Source organism: Staurois parvus, unplaced genomic scaffold (assembly GCF_062004578.1).
Source record: "Staurois parvus isolate SC_StPar_1 unplaced genomic scaffold, SC_StPar_1.0 ptg000056l, whole genome shotgun sequence".
NCBI lineage: Eukaryota > Metazoa > Chordata > Amphibia > Anura > Ranidae > Staurois > Staurois parvus.
Window position 1 is genome coordinate 4,976,864 of NW_028317852.1, and position 21,849 is coordinate 4,998,712.

At 42.5% G+C, this 21,849-nt stretch overlaps 1 protein-coding gene across 1 annotated transcript in view; it reads left to right on the top strand.

Annotated features, from left to right (window-relative positions):
- The first annotated feature begins 9,178 nt into the window (after positions 1–9,178).
- DDX20 (DEAD-box helicase 20) overlaps positions 9,179–21,849 on the top strand; it is a 56,711-nt gene continuing 44,040 nt past the window's right edge. Inside the window, exons 1-2 of the mRNA XM_089668313.1 lie at positions 9,179–9,271; positions 20,042–20,271. Of these exons, the coding sequence (XP_089524439.1) occupies positions 20,088–20,271 (184 nt within the window). The 5' untranslated portion in view covers positions 9,179–9,271; positions 20,042–20,087. The remainder of the gene's footprint in view (positions 9,272–20,041; positions 20,272–21,849) is intronic.

Genomic DNA, 21,849 nt, shown 5'->3' on the forward strand with positions numbered 1-21,849 from the left:
CTTCAACCCCAGGAGCTGGCATACAGTTATTTTTATCTGAGGATTCTGAACTGAGGACATTAAACTCTGCACTTTTGGTTCCATCAGAAACACTTTCTGAGACACTGAATCTACTCGGTAACCAAAGAATTCTCATGAATAGCAATCAATAAATCAATATAACATTAATCACAGCAGTGCTCCACACTTTTAAAAGTTCATAGTCTTCCACCAATTGGTGATGAAAAGTGCAACAAATCCCAAGCAATTCAAGTAAGTCAATTAGCTCACAGCTTCACTCCTCCACCTTTAATCAAAGTAGCAGATCAATCACCCTTTTTGCTCAGTGAACCACATTCCCTCAGGATATAACACCCACCCCAAGCAAATGCCTGTTATATTACTGATAGGCAAACGGCACTTTTATTCGATCATCCATTTAGGTGGATCCATCCAAAATATTCCTTCCCCACAGCGTTACTTTAAAACTCTAAAAGCTCAAGATAAGGCAACAAAGCAACACACACACTGTAATCCCATTTAACAAATTTATTGCTTATTCAATCTAAGAATTCTACTGACTGGGAAGGTCCCAGGCTGGATTTCTTTAGGTTTACTAACCAACCTAAAGAACCTAGTTCTAGGAGAGCTAGATCCAAATCTGACTCTACTTTTTCTTTTGTGGGAGAAAAAAATTAATAGATCATCTAAATAAAGAACAATGGCTATGCTCTGCATACATAAAATAGCCATGACTTCCGCCAAAATGTATGTGAACACGCTTGGAGCTGCCGCAAGGCCAAAAGGAAGTTGCTGGAACTACCAGTGCTGCAATCCCTTTCTGAATGGATTTCAGATCTCAAATCTTTCTAGTAACTCTGATGAACTGTTACGTGGAGATATGTATCCTGCAGGTCCAGAGAAGCCGTAAAAAGTTCCTGGCAAAAGGAGATTCCTGACCGTATAAATACTCTCCATTCTAAACTAAACAAGGTCACGGTTCAGACCCTTTAAATTGATGATCAAAACGAAGCCACCCGAACTCTTCTTTACCAGAAATACATGAGAGTAGAAGCTCTGGAAGTGATGTTCCACTGAAATTGGAACAATGGCCCCTTGAGAGGCCAAATGCATACTTCCAAAAGAGCCTGTGCCCGCTCTCTCTCCCTTGGTAGCTTTGTTGCTAAAAGATGTTGGGGAAGGGAGAAAAGCAAAGTCCAGTTTTTATCCTTCCTTCACAATTTGAAGAACAAAGGAACTCACCCCCTTCTGTTCCCAAATGCAGGAAAAAAGGGACAGTCTTCCCCTCATCCCAGACTTGGCTTATCAGTTTTGGGAGTGGGGCTCTGGAGGTAAACAATGCACCCCCTTTTTTTTACCTGTGTTATTGGCCTCATTAAAAAACGTTATCACACTATAGAGGATCTTTTTGTTTCATTACTGTGGTCCTGTATGGAGGGTAAAAAGTGTTGCTGATGCCAGTGGCTGGAGGAAACCCATAAGGAGAGGAGTTAGTGCCACCATAGATGACCACAAGTGGGTTATTGACCCACGAAGAGTACTACCTGTGAGCATCGTGGGGTGATCCTAAAAGCGAGCTGGCCCTGTGGGGTCATTGTAAGGAAGTGAGGGGGCATTTTGGCCATTGGAGGATTTGCACCTGTAACCACGATCACACGAATATCACCTGCATGTGTTTTGATTATTTGGAGCACAATTTGATTTGTTTGTGGACTTTATTCATTTCAGCATTTACATGTGGGGGACTTTGATTTGCATTTGGGTTTTACCGTGGACTTTTGTCTAGTGTGGTTCACAGATCACATTTTAGCAATTCATCCCTGGCTAGAGATGCACACCCTTATTTGCACCATCCCTCAGATGTGGATTGGAGGGGGATCTTAGATCTTTTTTCAATTGTTTGAACACGTGTTTATCACTGTATCATGTATATATATTAATTTTTTATTATTTTTACACTGTTTGGAGGGAATTAGTTTATAGCGCTGCTCTACTTTATATACTTAATTTTAATGCACTCCCTTTGCCCTTGGTCTTATCAAAACACCAGCATTTCCTTTCAGACTGAGGCTATTTGGAGTAAAACCGACCCCTTTGCCTGTTTATCACGAAAGGAAACCTTGCCACGAAAATTCTCTCTTCAATGGAAATTTACCGCCCTTTTCTGAGGAACCAGAAATAATTTGAAGCCCAGAACTAAATAACAAATTACCCTCAAAGGGTAGTCCACAAAGCTTAGACTTGGAACATAAGTCTCTCTTCCAAGCTTTGAGCCAAATGGCCCTATGAGCAGAGAGTGTGGTGGATCTTGCTGTAGCCCCAACACTCTCAGCTGCGGCGTCTGCTAGAAAGGCAACTGATTTAGAAGTAAGCGGAAGAGCTTTCCTGACCTGAGCAATGGGGGAATCTGTTGAGAGAAGCTCTTCCAATTCGTCAACCCAGACATCAAAGTTTCTTGCTAGACATGTAGAAACCATAGCTGGTCCTAGCAAAAAAGCCCAGGCCTCCCAGGCTTTTTTTCAACAAGGACTCTGCCTTCTTATCCATCTGATCTTTTATAACTCCCGCATCCTCAAAGTACAAATCTGCATCTTTGGAGACCTGAAAAAAGGGTGCATCTAATTGGAGACACTTTATTATTATTATTATACAGTATTTATAATAGTTCGCTCAGCGCTGTACATTACAAAGGGGGACAGAACATGTGACAGAACAATACCAATACAATGCAAAACATGAGGGGATTGAGGGTCCTGCTTTCAAGCTTACAATCTAGGAGGGAGGGGATGGTGGCACAGGAGGAGATAGCTGTGGGGGATGGAGTGGTAGGAAGAGTGGAGGAGGTCCGCAAGTTAGCAGGGGGGTGGGGTAGGCTTCCTTGAAGAGATGGGTTTTCAGGGTGCACCCAAAGGAGAGGAGAGTAGGTGATAATCTGATGGGTTGGGGCAGGGAGTTCCAGAGGATGGGTGACACCCTGGAGAAGTCCTGGAGGCGGGCATGGAAGGAGGAGACCAGGGAACTAGCGAGAAGGAGGTCTTGTGAGGAGCGGAGTGTGCGTGCTGGGCGGTACTTGGATATTAGGTCAGTGATGTAGTTTGGGGCAGTATGGTGGACAGCTTTATACGTCAGTGTTAGGATTTTGAATTTGATCCGTTGCGCAATCGGAAGCCAGTGGAGGGACTGGCAGAGGGGGGTGGCGGAAACGGAGCGGTTGGAAAGGTGAATGAGTCTGGCAGCCATATTCAGGATCGACTGAAGCGGGGATAGCCAGCAGCGAAGAAGGCCATGAGGAGGGAGTTGCAGTAGTCAAGTCGTGATATGATGAGGGAGTGGATAAGCTGTTTAGTGGTTTCTGGGGTTAGGAACATGCGTATTTTGGCGATGTTGCGGAGGTGGAGTCTGCACGAGTTTGGTAAAGATTGGACTTGGGGCTGGAAGGATAGGTTGGAGTCCAGAATGACACCAAGTACACTGGCCTGCAGGGCGGGTTTGATGTTGGCGTTGTTGGATGTGATGGAGAAGTCAATGGGGGGTGGTGTGCGGGCTGGGGGGAAGACAAGAAACTCGGTTTTGGAGATGTTCAGTTTAAGGAAGTGGAGTGACATCCAGTCTGATATGTCGCTCAGTAGGTGTGTGATTTGGGCGGAGACCGAGGGGGTGAGGTGGGGGGTTGAGAGATAGATTTGTGTGTCGTCGGCATAGAGGTGGTAGTTAAAGCACTTAAAAAAGATCTCTTCTTTAGAATGGAAATCTCTGTCCTCTAGAGAGAAAAAGCTTCTACTTCAGATCTTTCCATTCTTTAAGAATAATGTCCTTAAGAGATTTATGGCTGGGAATGTTCTGCCCATCCTTTTCTGTAAACCCCTGTACATTACATCCTGCACAGATTGAGGAGGCAAATCCTCTGCAATCTGTTCAGACGTGTAAATAGCCTTCACTAAATGATCTGTCTCCTCCACTGGAAAGACAAATCTATTAGAATAGCCCTCTTGTGCATCTCCTTCTCCCTCCTCTGAAATTACTTCCCTTGAAAAATGGGGAGATCCTTCCTCTGAATCAGAGGTTGTGTGTAACATTCATATCTAAGGAAGTGTGTTCACTAGGAAGGGAAGCAGCTTGAGACACAGAAGGCTCCTCCAACACCGCAGAACCAGCAACAGACAAAATACATTTCTTGCAAATCTTTTTTGTGTATTAATTTGAGAGCCTGGAGCCACAGCTCCCACATTTCTGGCTGGATTTGCTAGAATCCTAGGGAGAACCAAAAATAGGGGCATGTATACAACTCTCAGGACTCTCCCTGATCCTCACCCCCCCCCCATTTCTCTAACCCCAGGTGCCAGCTCTCCCTTAGCTCAGCAGCTGGGAGCTTGGACCCTTCAAAGGAAGTGCCTGGCTGTCCTGCCTTGACTTAGGCTTGGGGGTGTCTGGGCTTGGATCTGCAGCCTTGCCCTCTTGCATTCTGGGGTGTTGAGTGCCAAACCTGTTATGCACAAGGATCCCATAGCCACTGGAGCTTTACACATAAGTCTCTGTGAATTCCTATTACAAAACATAGCGCCTCCTCATTTAAAATATTGCACCTCAGCGCTCCCCCGTCGGCCGTAAATGCGTCATCACGACAGCGGAAGTGCCGGCACCGCCATTTTTAAACACCCTCTCGACTTAAATCAGCCAACGGGAAGTGATGCATTACCATCATCTTGCAGGGACCCGGGAGAGACACAAGGACCACCAGCAGAGAAAAAAAACAGAGCCATGGAAAACCACAATGGGAAAACCAGAAAACTTTTTCATATTTCCCACTGCTTAATGGTAGTCCTGCCTCCAGGGAGAACTCGCCACAGGTTTGGTGATGCAAGGCTTGGATGCAGCTACTCGGCCATAGAAACCCATTCCATTAAGCTCTCTATGCACTGTTGTACTAATCTGAAAGCCACACAAAGTTTAGAGGTCTATTGACTCTGCAGACAGTTGGTTACTACTGCACACTGTGTGCTTCAGCATGCTCTAACCCTGCTGTCATTTTACGTGAAAACGCCCTGGAGGAGGGGCAAAACGAGTTGACGCATTTCCGGCTTCACCATCCAACACACCACGTCACTTCCGGCGCTCTCAGGGGCCATCTTGCTTGAGGGTGGATTCTTATATGCTGTCATCTACTGCTGACTGGGAGATCTTTACCCTGACGATGTGGCGTTCTGGCTCCATATAAACAATAAATGCTGATTATATTCTTTTAAAATGTGAGTGGTTTGGTATTTGCATTCATCCTGTTTGAGTCTTTCAGTATTACACTATATACATTTTTTCTCTGTACCAATCATCTTTTTATGGCGAGTGATCTCTGGTGATCCTGGAGGTTGGTTTTTACCAGTTTGGAGCAGGGGCGGACTGACCATTTAGGCACTCGGGCACTACCCGAGGGCCCGGGATCAGTAGAGGGCCAAATGAGATGCCCCTGGTACCTTTCATATGCTTTTTTGGGTGTGGTTTGAGTGTGAGAGAGGACACAGGGGCCCCATGATTTCCTATTGCCCGGGGGCCCCATGAATTGTCAGTTCGCCCCTGGTTTGGAGTTCTGAGGCATATATCTATACCTGCATTGGGGGACTTCCACCTAAACCTGGTGATTGGAGGCTGAATTGAATGGGTCTAGGAGTCCAAAACCCATAATTAAGGCATTTTTTTCAACATTATCTGGGGAGTGCAGTATGTGATCTGAGCACTAATGGGTGTAAACACGGGTCAAGGGTCTTTTGAATAAGAACTTTTCAATTTCACTCTACTCACCATATTCATCTCAGTAATTATTTTGTTGGAGTGGGACTATTTAATTGAGATTATGTTTTTTGTACTATTTATTATATTAATTTTTTGAGTATTGACTTGCGCTGCTTAATGTTTTTTATTGTTATGCCATTGTACGTGGCCTAGTTGCTGTTGTTCTCAGCTGCTTCCACTTTGTTATAATACCACTACCATTTGACCGTGGAATATGTAGTAGCAAGGAAATTTCATGGATGGACTTATTGCACAGGTAGCAACCTATCACGGTACCACACTTGAGTTCACTGAGCTCCTGAGAGCAACCCGTTTTTTCATAAATGTTTGTAGAAGCAGTATGTATGCCTAGGTGCTTGATTTTATACACCTGTGGCCATGGGGGTGATTGGAACACCTGAATCCAATTTGGATGGGTGTCCCAATATTTTTAGATGTTGGTTATATGGTATAGTTTTCTCAGGAGGTGATTTCCTACAGCCACTCAATCACTTTTAGAATATAATATTTCACATTTTGACTTTTCAGGCCAGAAAACCTGCTGACATTTTTCATTCATTGGACGTGGAGTTAAGCGACTCAACTATGCATGAAAAAATAAGAAATGGGGTGCAAAAAAAGACAGGTGTTCTGGACTGACAAGTCAAAACGTGAAATATTTGGCTGTAGCAGAAGGCAGTTTATGAAAGGTCAGAGAGCAGTATGATAATGAGTGTCTGCAGGCAACAGTGAAGCATGGTGGAAGCTCCTTGCAAGTTTGGACCTGCATTTCTGCAAACAGAGTTGGGGATTTGGTCAGGATCAATTGTGTCCTCAATGCCGAGAAATATAGGCAGATACTTCAGATCCATCATGCCATACCATCAGGGAGGCTTGTGACTGGCCCCAAATTTATGCTGCAGCAGGACAACAACCCCAAACATGCAGACAATGTGGTTTGTTCACCAAGATGTTTGGAACAACCTATCTGCCAAGTTCCTTCAAAAACTGTGTGCAAATGTATGTAGAAGAACTGATGCTGTTTTGAAGGCAAAGGGTGCTCACACCAAATATTGTATGAATTTCTCTTCTGTTTATTTACTTTCCATTTTGTTAGCTGATAAAAATAAACTATGAACACTTTTATTTCTAAAAGCATTCTTCATTTACAGCATTTTTTCACACCTGTCTAAAACTTTTGCACAGTACTATATATTGTGTGCACTAAAATTCATTAAACTGTATTTTTTACAAAACTATTGCGTCTGATAAATTACTTCACAAATATTGTGCAACATAAAAAAAACTGCAACAACCTCCATTTTATTCATCAAGGTCTCTGCTTAAAAAATATATATATTTGGGAGTTTGAAGTAATTAAAAATTTTGAGAGAAAAAAGTTAGAATTAAGCACTTCCCCTTAGAAAAATAACTTTCACGGGCATCTAAAAAGCATTCTTAAAGTGGTTGTACAGTAGTGCCCCCAGCCCCCTGAATACTTGCCTGAGCCTCATCGTGATCCAGCGGCGCAAATGACAGCCTTAGCTGTCCCGGGTCTCTGCCTCCTCATCCCGCTGCTGTCAATCACAGCCAGTTAGCCAATGAGGAGTGAGGGGGGTAGGGCCAAGCCACAGCTCTCTGTGTGAATGGCCACAAGGAGCAGCGGGTGCCCCCATAGCAAGCTGCTTGCTGTGGGGGCACCCAACAGGAGGGAGGAGCCAGGAGAGCCTGCAGTGGACCCAAGAAAAGGAGGATCCGATCTGTTCTGTGCAAAACTACTGCCCTCAGTATTTAAGTATAGACATGTTTGTTATTTAAAAAAAAAAAAATCTAACCTTTAGAAATGCTTTTTCAACGCTTCAATGGTTACCAATGATCTCCAACAGGGAGGAGGACTGCTTTGTTTACTAACAGTCCTCCTCCCTGTTGGCTCTGGATGGCTGTGCACAGTGAAGCACCAACACACCGCCCCCCAGCACATTTAACCCTTTGATAGCCCCTCATGTTAACCCCTTCCTGCCCAATACCATTAGTACAGCATCTGTGCTTTTTTTTTTTTTAGCACTGTATTGGTGTCACTGACACAAAGTCAATCCCCCCTCCAGTGTCAGAATGCCTGCCGCAGTCCCACTATAAGGTGCTGATCGCCACCATTGCCAGCAAAAAAAAAACAAAAAACCAATATATATACCACCATTGTAAACACTATAACTTTCACATAAACCAATTAATTTACATGTATTGGGATTTTTTTTTAGCACAGACATGTAGCAGAATACATTTTGGCCTTAATTTATGACAAAATTAGATTTTTTTTCTGGACACGTTTAATAGCAAAAAGTGAAAAATATTGTTTTTTTTCTCAAAATTTTCAGTCTTTTTTTGTATAGTGCAAAAAATTAAAAACTGCACAGGCGATCAAATACCACTGAAAGAAAGCTCAATTCGTGGGTGCAGCATTGCATGACTGCAATTGTCAGCTAAAGTACCGCAGCGCCGTAACGCAAAAAATGGCCTTGTCAAGAAGGGGGTAAATCCTCAGCAGGGCAAGTGGTTAACATCCATTTTTTCTTAAATGGAAAACCCTATTTTTCTTCCATAAAAAAACCCCAAAAAACAGAACAGATGTAAATGGAAATACGGTCCGTTTTTGCATTGGTAAAGGATGTAAACTTAGTTATTTCAGGTACTTATATAGCACCGTCAATTTATGCAGCGCTTTACATCTATATTGTACATTCACATGTCCCTTACCCTCAAGGGGTGTACAATCAAAGGTCCCTACCTCACATTCATACACATACTAGGGCCAATTTAGACAGCATCCAATTAACCTACCAGCATGTCTTTGGAGTGTTGAAGGAAACCGGAGTACCCGGAGGAAATTTGCACAGGGAGAACATGCAATGTCCAGGCAGGTGGTTGGGATTCAAACCAACGACTCTAGTACTGCCAGGTGGAAGTGCTAACCATTTAGCCACTGTGCTGCCCAGATCCGATTTTTTTTTCTCAGAAAAAAACGATAGAACTGATGAAAAATACCGAACACCCATGTGAAAGGACCGAGACTGCACTAAGAACATTTACCTATTTTTACTTTAGGCGTCTCTCAGACAGGAAGCGTGAGGAAATCTTCATAATAGAACTCAGACAGCAACAATAAATCCATTCCTCCTCTATCCAAAACTAAAAAGAACCGTTTGCACTTCTCCCACACCTGTTCTGAAATATTTGAAACCCTGCTCCTCACACAGCCGACCATTCACAATAGCGGTGTCTACACAGCAACTGTAGATGGCCAGAGAGAACGAACACCTCATCTCTTCTTCCCGCTCACTCTCAGCCCCGCCTCCTCTCTCCAGCTCCAGGAGTTCGGCGGGCTCGTTCTCGTCAAGACACGCCCCCCGTGTCAGCCCGACATTTGGCCTTTCCCATAGTGCACTGGGAACGTCGTGGTTCTCGGTCTTCCGGCTCAGAGAGGAGGAGGAAAGTAGAGCTGCTGATAGTGGTGAGCGGGTCAGGGAGGAGGGAGTATGAACCTCTGTACCGCTACAAAGAAAGCGCTTCGTAATGGTGGCAACCTGAGCTGCTATGATTCGTGTGCTGAAGCATGGCACTTGAGTAGAAAGCTGTGTGATAAGCCATAACTGTGACACGAGCACACATGGCTCATGGTATACACAGTGGGATTTGTCTGAGACCATTCCAGAACGTTTGTCATAAATATGTGTCAGTGTAAGATGTACTTTGCGGTGCTCTAGAGCAGCATTCAGCAACAATCATTAAGCCCTGGTATACACTAATGCAGGCCATAGACCGTTTATCGGTCGATTTTTCGTCTGAAAAATGAAACATTGTTCGTTCTGTAATCCGATGTTGCCACCAATGATTTAGAAAATTAGCTGTTTTTTACAAATTTTCCAGCATGACTGATAAATGAAATGAGGAGGAACCACGAAAATTGACAGATGCCATTGCCACACTAATGCAGGCCATAGACTGGTCGACCATAGGCCGATTTTTTTGAACGATAAACGAAAAATCAGTAGTTTGGCCAACGTTACCACCAACGAATAAAAAAATCATCAAACTAAATCATAAAGTTCACCCCATAACTTCTGTCCCTTTCAGGTCACAGCTTATGCGCAGATTTTTTATTGTTAAAACGATTGTCCGATTTGGCCATCAATGCCGGGAAAATCGGCCGATCGCCCAAATAGGCTGCAAATTTCCGAACATAACCGATAATCTGAAAGTGCAAAATACACGAAAAACGGCCGACGAACTAATCCACTAACAGTACGAAAATCAGACGATTTTTCTTTCGGCCGAAAAATCGGCCGATTAACGACCCATCTATGGCCTGCATAACAGTGCGAAAATTGGCCGATTGTTCTTTTGGAGGAAAAATCAGCCGATAAACAAACCGTCTATGGCCTGCATGTGATTCGCACAGGAAGCTCACCACATTCCTGCGCAAATCATATGCGGTGTCTATGCAGTACGATTAGAGCCATACGTTATGGCTCAAATTGCATCCGCACCAAAAAGATGCCCTTCATACCCATGCAATATAAATTCTGATAATTGCACTGCATTTTGAGATCTGCGTCAGGGTGTTATTAATTTAACATTGACACCCATACCAGATCGCATGGATGCCGTACGATTGCAATGTGGTGTTGGAAACACACAGGATTTTCTGCATTTCCCGCATTGCATTAGAGTGAATCAGTGATAAAGATCATAGTGCATTCGCACCAGGCATAGTGGGAATACGCATTCTCACATCACAGGTAAGGCAGCCCTATGTGTGACAAATGGACAAAAGAAGCCCTCACACCTTTTCAGCCATTCAGCTTGGTGTGTTTTTTTACTGTGTTTTTGCATTTGAAGCAAGACAAAATGTACATCTGCTGGCTGCATTTGGGGTATCATTAACAACGAATGGCTTTACAAGCATGGTGGCATGTGTTTTCAGAACGTGTGCAAAAACGCACATTTCTGTGCGTGTTACTGGAGCGTGCATGTGTGAATGGGACTTTGAGGGCCCTTTCACACTGCTCTGAAAAAACGCATACACTTTTTTTTGTGTTTTCTGTATTCCTGACTCCCAGCATGCACCTGTGATACTTGGACATTGGACTCAAATGCACCAAAACAACACCGCGGGTGCACTTTTGATGCCTTTTCCATTAATTTTAAGGAAGAGGTGCATTTTGGTGCACTTTTTAAACATGTAGCATGTAGGACTTTTAAAAACACACCACACCTGCATCGCATTTGGTGTGAAGCGTTCCATAGGATTTAAAGGGATACATTTTTCATGCATTTTTGTTCCACTTTTTACAACTTCAATAATGGGTCAATTCTGACATGTAAAAATCTTTTTTTTTTTTTTAATTTTTGCTAGAAAATTACGTAGAACTCGCAAACATTATTATTATTATGCAGGATTTATATACAGTGGATATACAAAGTCTACACACCCCTGTTAAAATGTCAGGTTTCTGTGATGTAAATAAATGAGACAAAGATAAATCATTTCAGAACTTTTTCCACCTTTAATGTAACCAATAAACTGTACAACTCAGTTTAACAACAAACTCAAATCTTTTAGGCGGAGGGAAGTAAAAATAAAAAAAAAATAAAAATAATATAGTTGCATAAGTGTGCACACCCTTAAACTAATACTTTGTTGAAGCACCTTTTGATTTTATTCCAGCACTCAGTCTTTTTGGGTATGAGTCTATCAGCATGGCACATCTTGGCAATATTTGCCCACTCTTCCTTGCAAAAACACTCCAAATGTGTCAGATTGCGAGGGCATCTCCTGTGCACAGCCCTCTTCAGATCACCCCACAGATTTTCCATCAGATTCAGGTCTGGGCTCTGGCTGGGCCATTCCAAAACTTTAATCTTCTGGGGAAGCCATTCCTTTGTTGATTTGGATGTATGCTTTGGGTCATTGTCATGCTGAAAGATGAAGTTCCTCTTCATATTCAGCTTTCTTGCAGAAGCCTGAAGGTGTTGTGCCAATATTGACTGGTATTTGGAACTGTTCATAATTCTCTCTACCTTGAGTAAGGCCCCCATGTACATGGGACACTTCTGAACGATGGAAACTGACTGCTGGAAATCGTAGGTTTAAAACCATCTGTTTAGCCGCGTTTGCGCGTGTTTATGTGCGTTTTGCGTTTAGAAGCATCTTTTAAAGATAAGCACAGGAGAACCTCCCAAATGCCCAGAATGTGCTGCAAAGTGGTAAATTATTAACTATTTCAGACTGTTTCAGAGAAATACAGAGTAGAAGCAGAGACGGCAGTATGTGTTGAGATAATTAGGTGTGAGTTGCTCATTAACATTTCTTTTGTTTCCAAAGGTGGGAAAGGTGTCTGGTGGAGTGAGTCATTAAGGCCACCTGGCAGGGGGTCTGCATGAGGAATTTGAGGTCTGAATAGTCATTAACATATCTTTTGTTTCCAAGGGTGGGATAGGTCTGAGATGTGAATTGGTCATTCCAATGTCTGACAAGCTTGGTAGGAACATCCTGTGTTCAGTGTGTTGTCTGAGTACCTTGAAAATGCTTTGCATGCATTTTTCATGATGAAAAAAGGCTCTGGACAGCATCGGGAACTGAAAGAGTTAAAAAAAAAAATTCAGACTTAAACGCGTTTACGACCATTTTGCGTTTGAAACGTTGATAAAATCGACTGCTGAACGGAAGTTGAAGTTGACTGCTGAACGCAAAAACGACTGTAAACTCAAATGCCTGTAAACGACTAAACAAAGATGTGTACATGGACACATAGGAAAACCGCATAAGTTCAGGGGCTGCTGAAAAAAGTGCTGAACACCCCTAAACGTGAGTTTATCAGCTGCAGTGTACATGAGCCCTAAGGCCCCAGTTTCAGCTGAAGAAAAACAGCCCCAAAGCATGATCCTGCCACCACCATGCTTCACTGTAGGTATGGTGTTCTTTTGGTGACATGCACTGTTGTTTTTGTGCCAACATATCTTTTGGAATTATGGCCAGAAACTTCAACCTTGGTTTCATCAGACCATAACACATTTTCCCACATGCCTTTGGGAGACTTCAGATGTGTTTTTGCAAACTTTAGCCGGGCTTGGATGTTTTTCTTCATAAAAAAAGGCTTCCCTCTTGCCACTCTACCCCATAGCCCAGACATATGAAGAATATGGGAGATTGTTGTCATATGTATCACACAGCCAGTACTTGCCAGATATTCCTGCAGCTCCTTTAATGTTGCTGTAGGCCTCTTGGCAGCCTCCCAGACCAGTTTCTTCTTGTCTTTTTTCATCAATTTTGGAGGGACATCCAGTTTTTGGTAATGTCACTGTTGTGCTATATTTTCTCCACTTGATGATGATTGTCTTCATTGTGTTCCATGGTATATCTAATGCCTTGGAAATTCTTTTGTACCCTTCTCCTGACTGATACCTTTTAACAGTGAAATCCCTCTGATGCTTTGGAAGCTGTCTGTGGACCTTGGCTTTTGCTGTAGGATGTGACTAAGAAAATGTCAGGAAAGACCTACTAGAACAGCTGAACTTTATTTGGGGTTAATCAGAGGCACTTTAAATGATGGCAGGTGTGTACTGACTCCTATTTAACATGATTTTGAAAGTTATTGCTTAATTCTGAACACCACTACATCCCCAGTTATAAGAGGGTGTGCACACTTATGCAACCACATTTTAGTTTATCACCCCCCCCCCCCCCAAAAAAAAATTAAGTTTTTCAATTGAGTTGTACAGATTATAGGTCACATTGAAAGGGGAAAAAGTTCTGAAATGATTTATCTTTGTCATTTTTTTACATCACAGAAACCTGACATTTTAACAGGGGTGTGTAGACTTTTTATATCCACTGTAGCGCCAACAGTTTACGCAGCACTTTACAACCTAAGGGCAGACAGTACAGTTACAATACAAATTAATACAGGATCAGAAGGACCAGCTTACAATCTAAGAGGGTGAGTATTTTTAAGCAGAGACCCTAGAGAATAAAATGGTGGGTGTTGCAATTATTTATGTCACATGGTGTTTGCACAGTGTTTTTTTTTTTGGGGGGGGGAAATACACCTTAATAAATTTTAGTGAACATAGAAGCAATATAATACCCAATTTTTGCTAAATTATAATAGATTATGTTATGCTGAGTAAATAACCAAATATGTCACTTTAAAATTGTGCACACCCATGAAACGGCAACAAAGTACATTACATTATTTAATTTTATCCATAGGCGACATTTTAAAAGCCTTTATAGGTTAGTGTTACATAGGAGGTCTGGTGTTTGCATTCTTGCTCTCATTCTGATGTTCTCAGTGATACCTTGTGTGGTGCACTCAGAAGTTTTTTACCTTCATTCATTCTACCATGTAAAATCTTGAGCCTTTACAACCACTTTTATTTTACAACCACTTTCATTTAATTTTTTTTATTTTTACACTGTACCTATTTTTTTTATTTAATTGCTATCCCAAGGGATGAACAACTTGTGATAGCATTGGCTGTGATAAGACCTCTTTAAGGAGAGATCTGGGGTCTGGATTCTGTGCAAATTGAAAAGCAGTCATTCAGGGTCAGGATTTGAAGAGAGAGAAAACCTGCCAGAAATCGTGTTCACAAACTCATGACATGTGCGATTCACAAGCGGTTCCAATAGAAGTCGGTGAACCTGTAATCTGCACTTGAACCGCACTGCACTGCTCAGAAATTGGACAGGACTCTTTCATTCTATACTGCCAGTGCACTGGATGTATGTGAACAGGCACTGTAGGAAGCAATGTTATTTCACATGTCATGTGGATTGGATGTGGCTCAAACTGCATCCAGTCCGCATGTATATGAACTGACACTTAGGTTTTAAAAAAAGGTGCTGCAAAACTTTTAAGTAGATATAAACCCAGTCATGTTATTTTTAACCCCTTGTGCTTAATTGATAATTGCACGGTCATGCAACGATGTACTCAAATTTAAATTTGTATAATTTTTCATGCAAATAGAGCTTTCTTGTGGTGATATTTGATCACCACTGGGTTTTTATATATATATATATATATATATATATATATATATATATATATATATATATATATATATATGAAAAAACTGAACAGTTTAAAAAAAAGTATATTTTTTTGCTTTTTGCTATAAAATATGCAGCAAAAAATAAAAAAAAGATCTAATTTCTTCATAAATTTAGACCAAAACATTGTGTTACATGTCTTTGGTATAAAAAAAATCCTATAAGTGTATATTGATTGGTGTGTGTTATAGCTTCTACAAACTATGGTGTATTTATAAGGGAATTTTTATTTATTTTTTTTCTATAATTGTAATGGTGATTAGCGACTTATAGTGGGACTGATGTGACACGAACTGACTCTGTCTGGGAGGTACGTTAACTGGCACTGACATCACCAGTGACAGTAATACAGTGATCTGATATCTGATTGTTCCTTCAAACAGACTGGTCCCTGTGTTATTTGTTGCAGTGCTCTGGGCAGTGATTGGATAGCAGGTCTCAATCAGCCTGTTGACAAAATCTCACTGTATCCAATCAGTGGGGGTAGGGTGCACCCATACCCTGAGCCCTGTTGGCAAGTGGTTAAAAAAGAATTTCAGGCATGAATGTTTTACCCATTACATTCTTTGAACTGTGCCCATGCTGATTGGCCAACCTTCAGTGTTCAGAATGCAGCAGTGCAGCTGCTTGGCACGCTATTTGGACGTCAATAGAGATCACCAGTGTATGGTATAGGTATAGTTACATTGGTTCAGGCTGGAACAAGGTAACTATGTAAGAAAAAAAATATCTATCATATATTTATATATCTAGTCTCCTTACCTGGAATTCTTCATTAAGGGAGAGATCCAGAAATGAAACTATAAATTAGAACTGAAGGCAAAAACATTTTTTTTCCAATTTTGGATAGTCTAAAGGAAGGTCCTGTCAGGGATTTTTTTTCACATGTGTCCCCTTGGGGAGATTTCCTTTCACGTCCTGTCCCATAGCTACAACAGGAAGTGAGTAAATCTCTCCAAAGCAAGGGAAATCTATGGCAGTATCCAGGGTCACCAAGGTAAGTGTCCATGTTGGATGATTTCCTCTCTTGTCTTGTTCTGATGACCACTCAAACTGTAGGATTTTCTTTTACTTTAACTGATAACGGTTACCAGGACAAATAGAGAGATAATGACTCTCCCTAAGGGTGACACACATCAATAAAAACCCAACAAGGGCTCTAATCCCTCTCCAATCTATCCAAAACTTAAAAATAAAGTTTTGCCTCCAGTTATACTTTAAACGCTTTACTTTGGGCCAGCTTGGATCAAAAACATTATCCTGTTGTCACCCCCATACGACTGTATTAAACCTCTGTTTAACAAACATAGAGTGTTAGTTGCTCTGGCACCTCCACCTCCAGGAGAATCCCATTTATTTTTTCAATGCATACAAAGTGTCCTCTGGTTGTCCAAGCGGGAAATTGTGACGTCATCAGCCCCTCTATCTTGACCAATCAGAGAACGCCTTGTATTCACTGAAAAAAATACAAGGCTTCTCTTGAATGGTAAATGTGCAGGAAAGCGACGCTGTATATTTAGTGCACACAAATGAAGTAGCTTGTTCACCCACTGGAAGAGGGCTCCACTTACTGTATATATAGCATAGGCTACAACAGAGAATTACAGCTTCACCATCAGCCACACAGTGGAGGCATCTGGGTAATTCAAATGAGCCAAGCTTTTAAAGTAATTACATTTCTGAAGGTCTTTTTTTTTAACCCCTTCCCACCTGACCACTATATAAATGGCCAGGTGGGACTAGCACCGCTGTGATTGGACATACCCTGTACATCCTTCCACTCCACGTGCTGCTGCATGGCTCCACAGCATGGAGATTCTGTGATGGCTGTGTCCCTTGGAAACAGCACCACACAGATCGAGATATGGGCTCTCTGATTGGCCCTCCCAGTTATGGTGATGGCTGTGTCCAATCATCCATCCAAACATCTGTCACATTATACCATGTGTCCCTTTAACATCTGCAATAGTGTCCCATTTCAACATCTGTCGGTATCCCTCCGTCACCACTCCAGGATCTCTATCCCACCAGAGATCCCTGAACTGAAGCTGATGGTTCTGCTGGCTTACCATAGAGGCCACAGAGGACCGGCAGGCAATTTTATTTTCTTCATTTTCCAAAGAACTGTGGGAAAAATTTTACTTAAAAAAACTCACCTTGCCTCTTACTAAATACCCTGGACTATTCACTTTCCAAAAAGAGGTCATTTGGGGGGTATTTATGCTGTCCTGTTACCTATTTGCAAAATTAGCAGAAACTAAGAAAAAACTTTTTTTTTTTTTTTTGTTTATAGTGCAAAAAATAAAAAACCTAGTGGTGAATAAATACCACCAAATTCGTTTGGAAAAAAAAAACAAAATACCCATTTAATTTGGGTACCATGTTGCCAGATCATTACAATTATAGCAGACCATCTTAAATTTTGAGTTAAGCTCCCGGACATTCCAGGAGAGGGAGGTTATGGTTTCACATTTAGGGTGCACCATATTGGAGGGCACAAGTGGTAGTAAGGGGGCAGGGCCCACTGAACAACAGCATTGAGTGAACAGCAAGAAAACATGAGCCAGCATGTGAAAAACCATTAACCACTTCCTGTCCACCTTATAGCAGAAATACTGTTACAGGGCGTCATGGGTGCCCAAAATCACGTATATATTTACGTGATTTTTTTCAGTTCCAGGTAGGGGGTGTGTGCGAGCCATTCAAAGCAGTGTGCTTACAGTTAAAAGCGCACACAGCACATAATGTGAAACAGCACACAGTTAACCCTTTGATATCCCCATGTTACCCCTTCCTGCCCATTGCCATTAGTACAGTGTCAGTGCTTTTTATTAGCATTGATCACTGTATGGTGTCACTGGGGATGTCATTGACACCAAGTCAGTTCCCCCCAGTGTCAGAATTCCGCTGCAGTCCCGCTATAAGTCGCTGATCGCCGCCATTACTAGTTAAAAACAATTCCAGTGTATATATACCGCCATTTGTAGATGCTATAAATTTACATAAAAAGATTAATTGACATGCATTGGGATTTTCTTTAGCAAAGACATGTAGCAGAGAACACATTTTGCTCAAAATTTGACGAAATTTGATTTCGGACATGTTTTTTTTACTGGACATGTTTAATAGCAAAAAGTCAAAGATATTGTTTTTTTTTTTCTCAAAATTGTTAGTGTTTTTTTTGTTTATAGCACAAAAAGTAAACACACCAAATACCACCAAATGAAAGCTCCATTTGTGGGCAAAAAAAGGACATACCGTATTTGCCGGCGTATAAGACGACTGGGCGTATAAGACGACCCCCCTACTTTTCCTGCTAAAATGTAGTGTTTGGGCTATACTCGCCGTATAAGACTACCCCTCTTCCAATGCACACCAGTGGGAGGAATAGTGCCCCATCATTGATGTCAGTGGGAGGAATAGTGCCCCATCATTGGTGTCAGTGGGAGGAATAGTGCCCCATCATTGATGTCAGTGGGAGGAATAGTGCCCCATCATTGGTATCAGTGGGAGGAATAGTGCCCCATCATTGGTATCAGTGGGGGGAATAGGTGCCCCATCATTGGTATCAGTGGCAGGAATGGTGCCCCATCATTGGCATCAGTGGGAGGAATAGTGCCCCATCATTGGTATCAGTGGGGGGAATAGGTGCCCCATCATTGGTATCAGTGGGAGGAATAGTGCCCCATCATTGGTATCAGTGGCAGGAATAGTGCCCCATCATTGGTGTCAGTGGGAGGAATGGTGTCCCATCATTGGTGTCAGTGAGGGGTGGAATAGTGCCCCATCATTGGTGTCAGTGGGGGGAGGAATAGTGCCCCATCGTTGGTGTCAGTGGGGGGGGGGAATAGTGCCCCATCGTTGGTGTCAGTGGGGGGGAGGAATAGTGCCCCATCGTTGGTGTCAGTGGGAGGAATAGTGCCCCATCGTTGGTATCAGTGGGAGGAATAGTGCCCCATCATTGGTATCAGTGACACCAATGATGGGGCACTATTCCTCCCACTGAGACTTGCTGACCCTGTTCTCGTATGGTGCTGCTGCAGCCAGCATATGTGGTTGCAGCAGCACCTCTACACAGAGCACTTACCTGCTGCTCCGGCACTCAATTTTCGCGGGGCCGCTCGGCTCCGCCCCCTCGCCGGTGATTGGCCGCCTGTGTGCCTTTCCTGAGCTACAGTTCTGGCGGCCAATCACCGGTGAGGAGGCGGAGCCGCGCAGCCGCACGAACATCCAGTGGCCGAACTGAAGGAGACGCCGCGCTTCCTGGACCGGATCGTCGTGGGACTGGATCCAGGTAAGAGACGTCAGCCCCTGCAAACCCCTGTACTTAATGCCGCAGCCCCCCTAACATGTGTACCGGCGTATAAGACGACCCCCGACTTTTGAGAAGATTTTCAAGGGTCAAAAAGTCGTCTTATACGCCGGCAAATACGGTAAATTTAATTTGGGTGCAGCGTTGCATGACCGCGCAATTGTCAGTTAAAGTAACACAGCTACGAGAGCAGTTGTGCAGCCTCTGCCAGTAACAAAGTGCAGTTCTCATTGAACTGCAAAAGAGTTCAAGTGTCCATCCGTATCAGGGAGAAAAGGGAGGGATAAAAAAAGGCAGTGTGGGGGGGAGGTAATGGTTCACAGAGAGGGAATAAGCTGTTCAGTAGGGTGCCAGAATACAACTGCAGAGAGAAAAAGAAATGGCAGTATCAGTATGGGGCAGTCAAAATAAACGATAGGGCATCGTAGCTTCATTTGTGGGGCTTCATGATGGACAGCATACTAAGTTCAAAACCAGCTTTTAAGGGCTTCTGATGAATCCTTTTTTCAGGGCCCAGCTCTGGGAAACAATGTGGAAATGGGCTGTGGAATAAAATGAATGTTTGGCTTTTACCTTGTTTTTTGTAAGCAGCTTTTCTTCTGCTAGGAGAAAAGGTGTTCAGGGGAGCTCAGCAAATGCTCAGTGTTCATGAGGCCTTATACTGTCCTTCACTGAATGTATCTGACATTATTGTTGCTTATGAAGTGGCAGAAATGTAAACTTGGAACATTTGCATTTAATGTTATTAAAATTGTTGCGAATTCTCAAATGATTGGGAATTTTTGTTTTCTCAAGCTAATTTTGTTATTTCTGTTGCTCATATATAATAGCTGTCAACCATTCTACTTTAGGCTGTGAATTCAAAGGTTGTACCCTACTATCTCTATACAAGGAAACATGGCTGCACACTTGTTGGGCTCTCGGCCACGAACGGAAGATGTGCTACAAGCTACAGGGGAGGCTCAGGATTTTAAAACTCTACTATTGTCAAGGCCTGTACTTGAAGGCTTGGAGGCTGCAGGATTTACAAAACCATCTCCAGTACAGAGCAAGGCTATACCACTTGGGAGATGTGGACTGGGTGAGTTGGTAAATTAAAGCTTTGAGGTATACAAATATCGCTCAGTTTTCATTGAAATAAATGGTCAAAACAATTACCATCCATTGTTAATTCCATTTTAATACAAATTATACTTTGCTGAATAAACTGAATATTTTAAATAAGTAAAATTGGCATGAACAAAAATGATGTGACTCTTACCCTAATCCAACAAATCTCTGCAAATAAACAATATTTGTGGCTGTCAGTGAGATTTATATACCTGCCAACTGACAGTTTGGTCCACTCTTTGTGAGCAAGCTACTCCAGCTATCTTGGGCCCTTTTCCTGTGGCAAGAATTTGCACAGCTGACTGCGACCAGGTTCAGACATCTGTCCCAAACCGCAGCTATTCTCTCTCTGTGTGGCTTCATGCGATCAGCTGCTGTCAACCCCCGCCATTAGTTTAACCACTTGCCCTCCAGAGGATTTACCCCCCTTCCTGACCAGGCCACTTTTTTGCGTTACAGCGCTGCGTTACTTTAACTGACAACTGCGCGGCCAGGCATCGCTGCACCCAAACTAAATTTACATCCTTCTTTCCCCACAAATAGAGCTTTCTTTTGGTGGTATTTGATTGCCTGTGCATTTTTTATTTTTTGTACAAAAAAAAACAACTTTGAGAAAAATAAAATATTTTTCACTTTTTTGCTATTAAACATGTCCAGTAAAAATTAAAAAAATCTAATTTCATCTTACATTTAGGCCAAAATGTATTCTGCTACATGTCTTTGTTAAAAAAAAAATCCCAATACGTGTAAATTAATTGGTTTACATGAAAGTTATAGCGGTTACTAATGGTGGAATATATAATGGGCTTTTTTTCTTTTAATTTTTACTAGTAATGGCGGTGATCAGCGACTTATAGCGGGACTGTGGCGGGCATTCTGACACTGGGGAGAACTGTCTTGGTGTCATTGACATCCACAGTGACCAGTGCTAATAAAAAGCACTGACACTGTACTAATGGCACTGGGCAGGAATCAGTTAACGTGGGGCAATTAAAGGGTTAACTGTGTGCTGAGTGTGTTTTACTATGGGGCTGTGTCTGTGTGGTTCACTGTAAGCACACTGCTTTGCATGTGCACGAACTGACAGGGAGAACTGTATTGTTTACATACAGTTCTCCCCCCTGTCAGAGATCCTCGGCAATTACCGGCCGGGACCAGTGATTGACTGCCGCAAATGGCACTGGTAGGGCGCACGCCCCCTATCCGGAAATACAAAATCACTTTTATCAACGTAATTTTGCGCACCTGTGCCGCCCTGTAGCAGTATATCTGCTATAGGGTGGACGGGAAGCGGTTAAAGGATAAGTTCACCTTTTTATACAAAAATAATGCACTTTCTTTGCAGGTTAAAAGATGTGTATTTGCTATTTTTTGTCACAGGAGCCTCTGAAGCGTTGCACCAGCAATCAGAAGATTGCTGGTACCATGCAACTCTCCTGCAGATCTGTCAGTATATACAGTGCCTTGAAAAAGTATTCATACCCCTTGAAATTTTCCACATTTTGCCATGTTACAACCAAAAACATAAATGTATTTTATTATGGTTTTT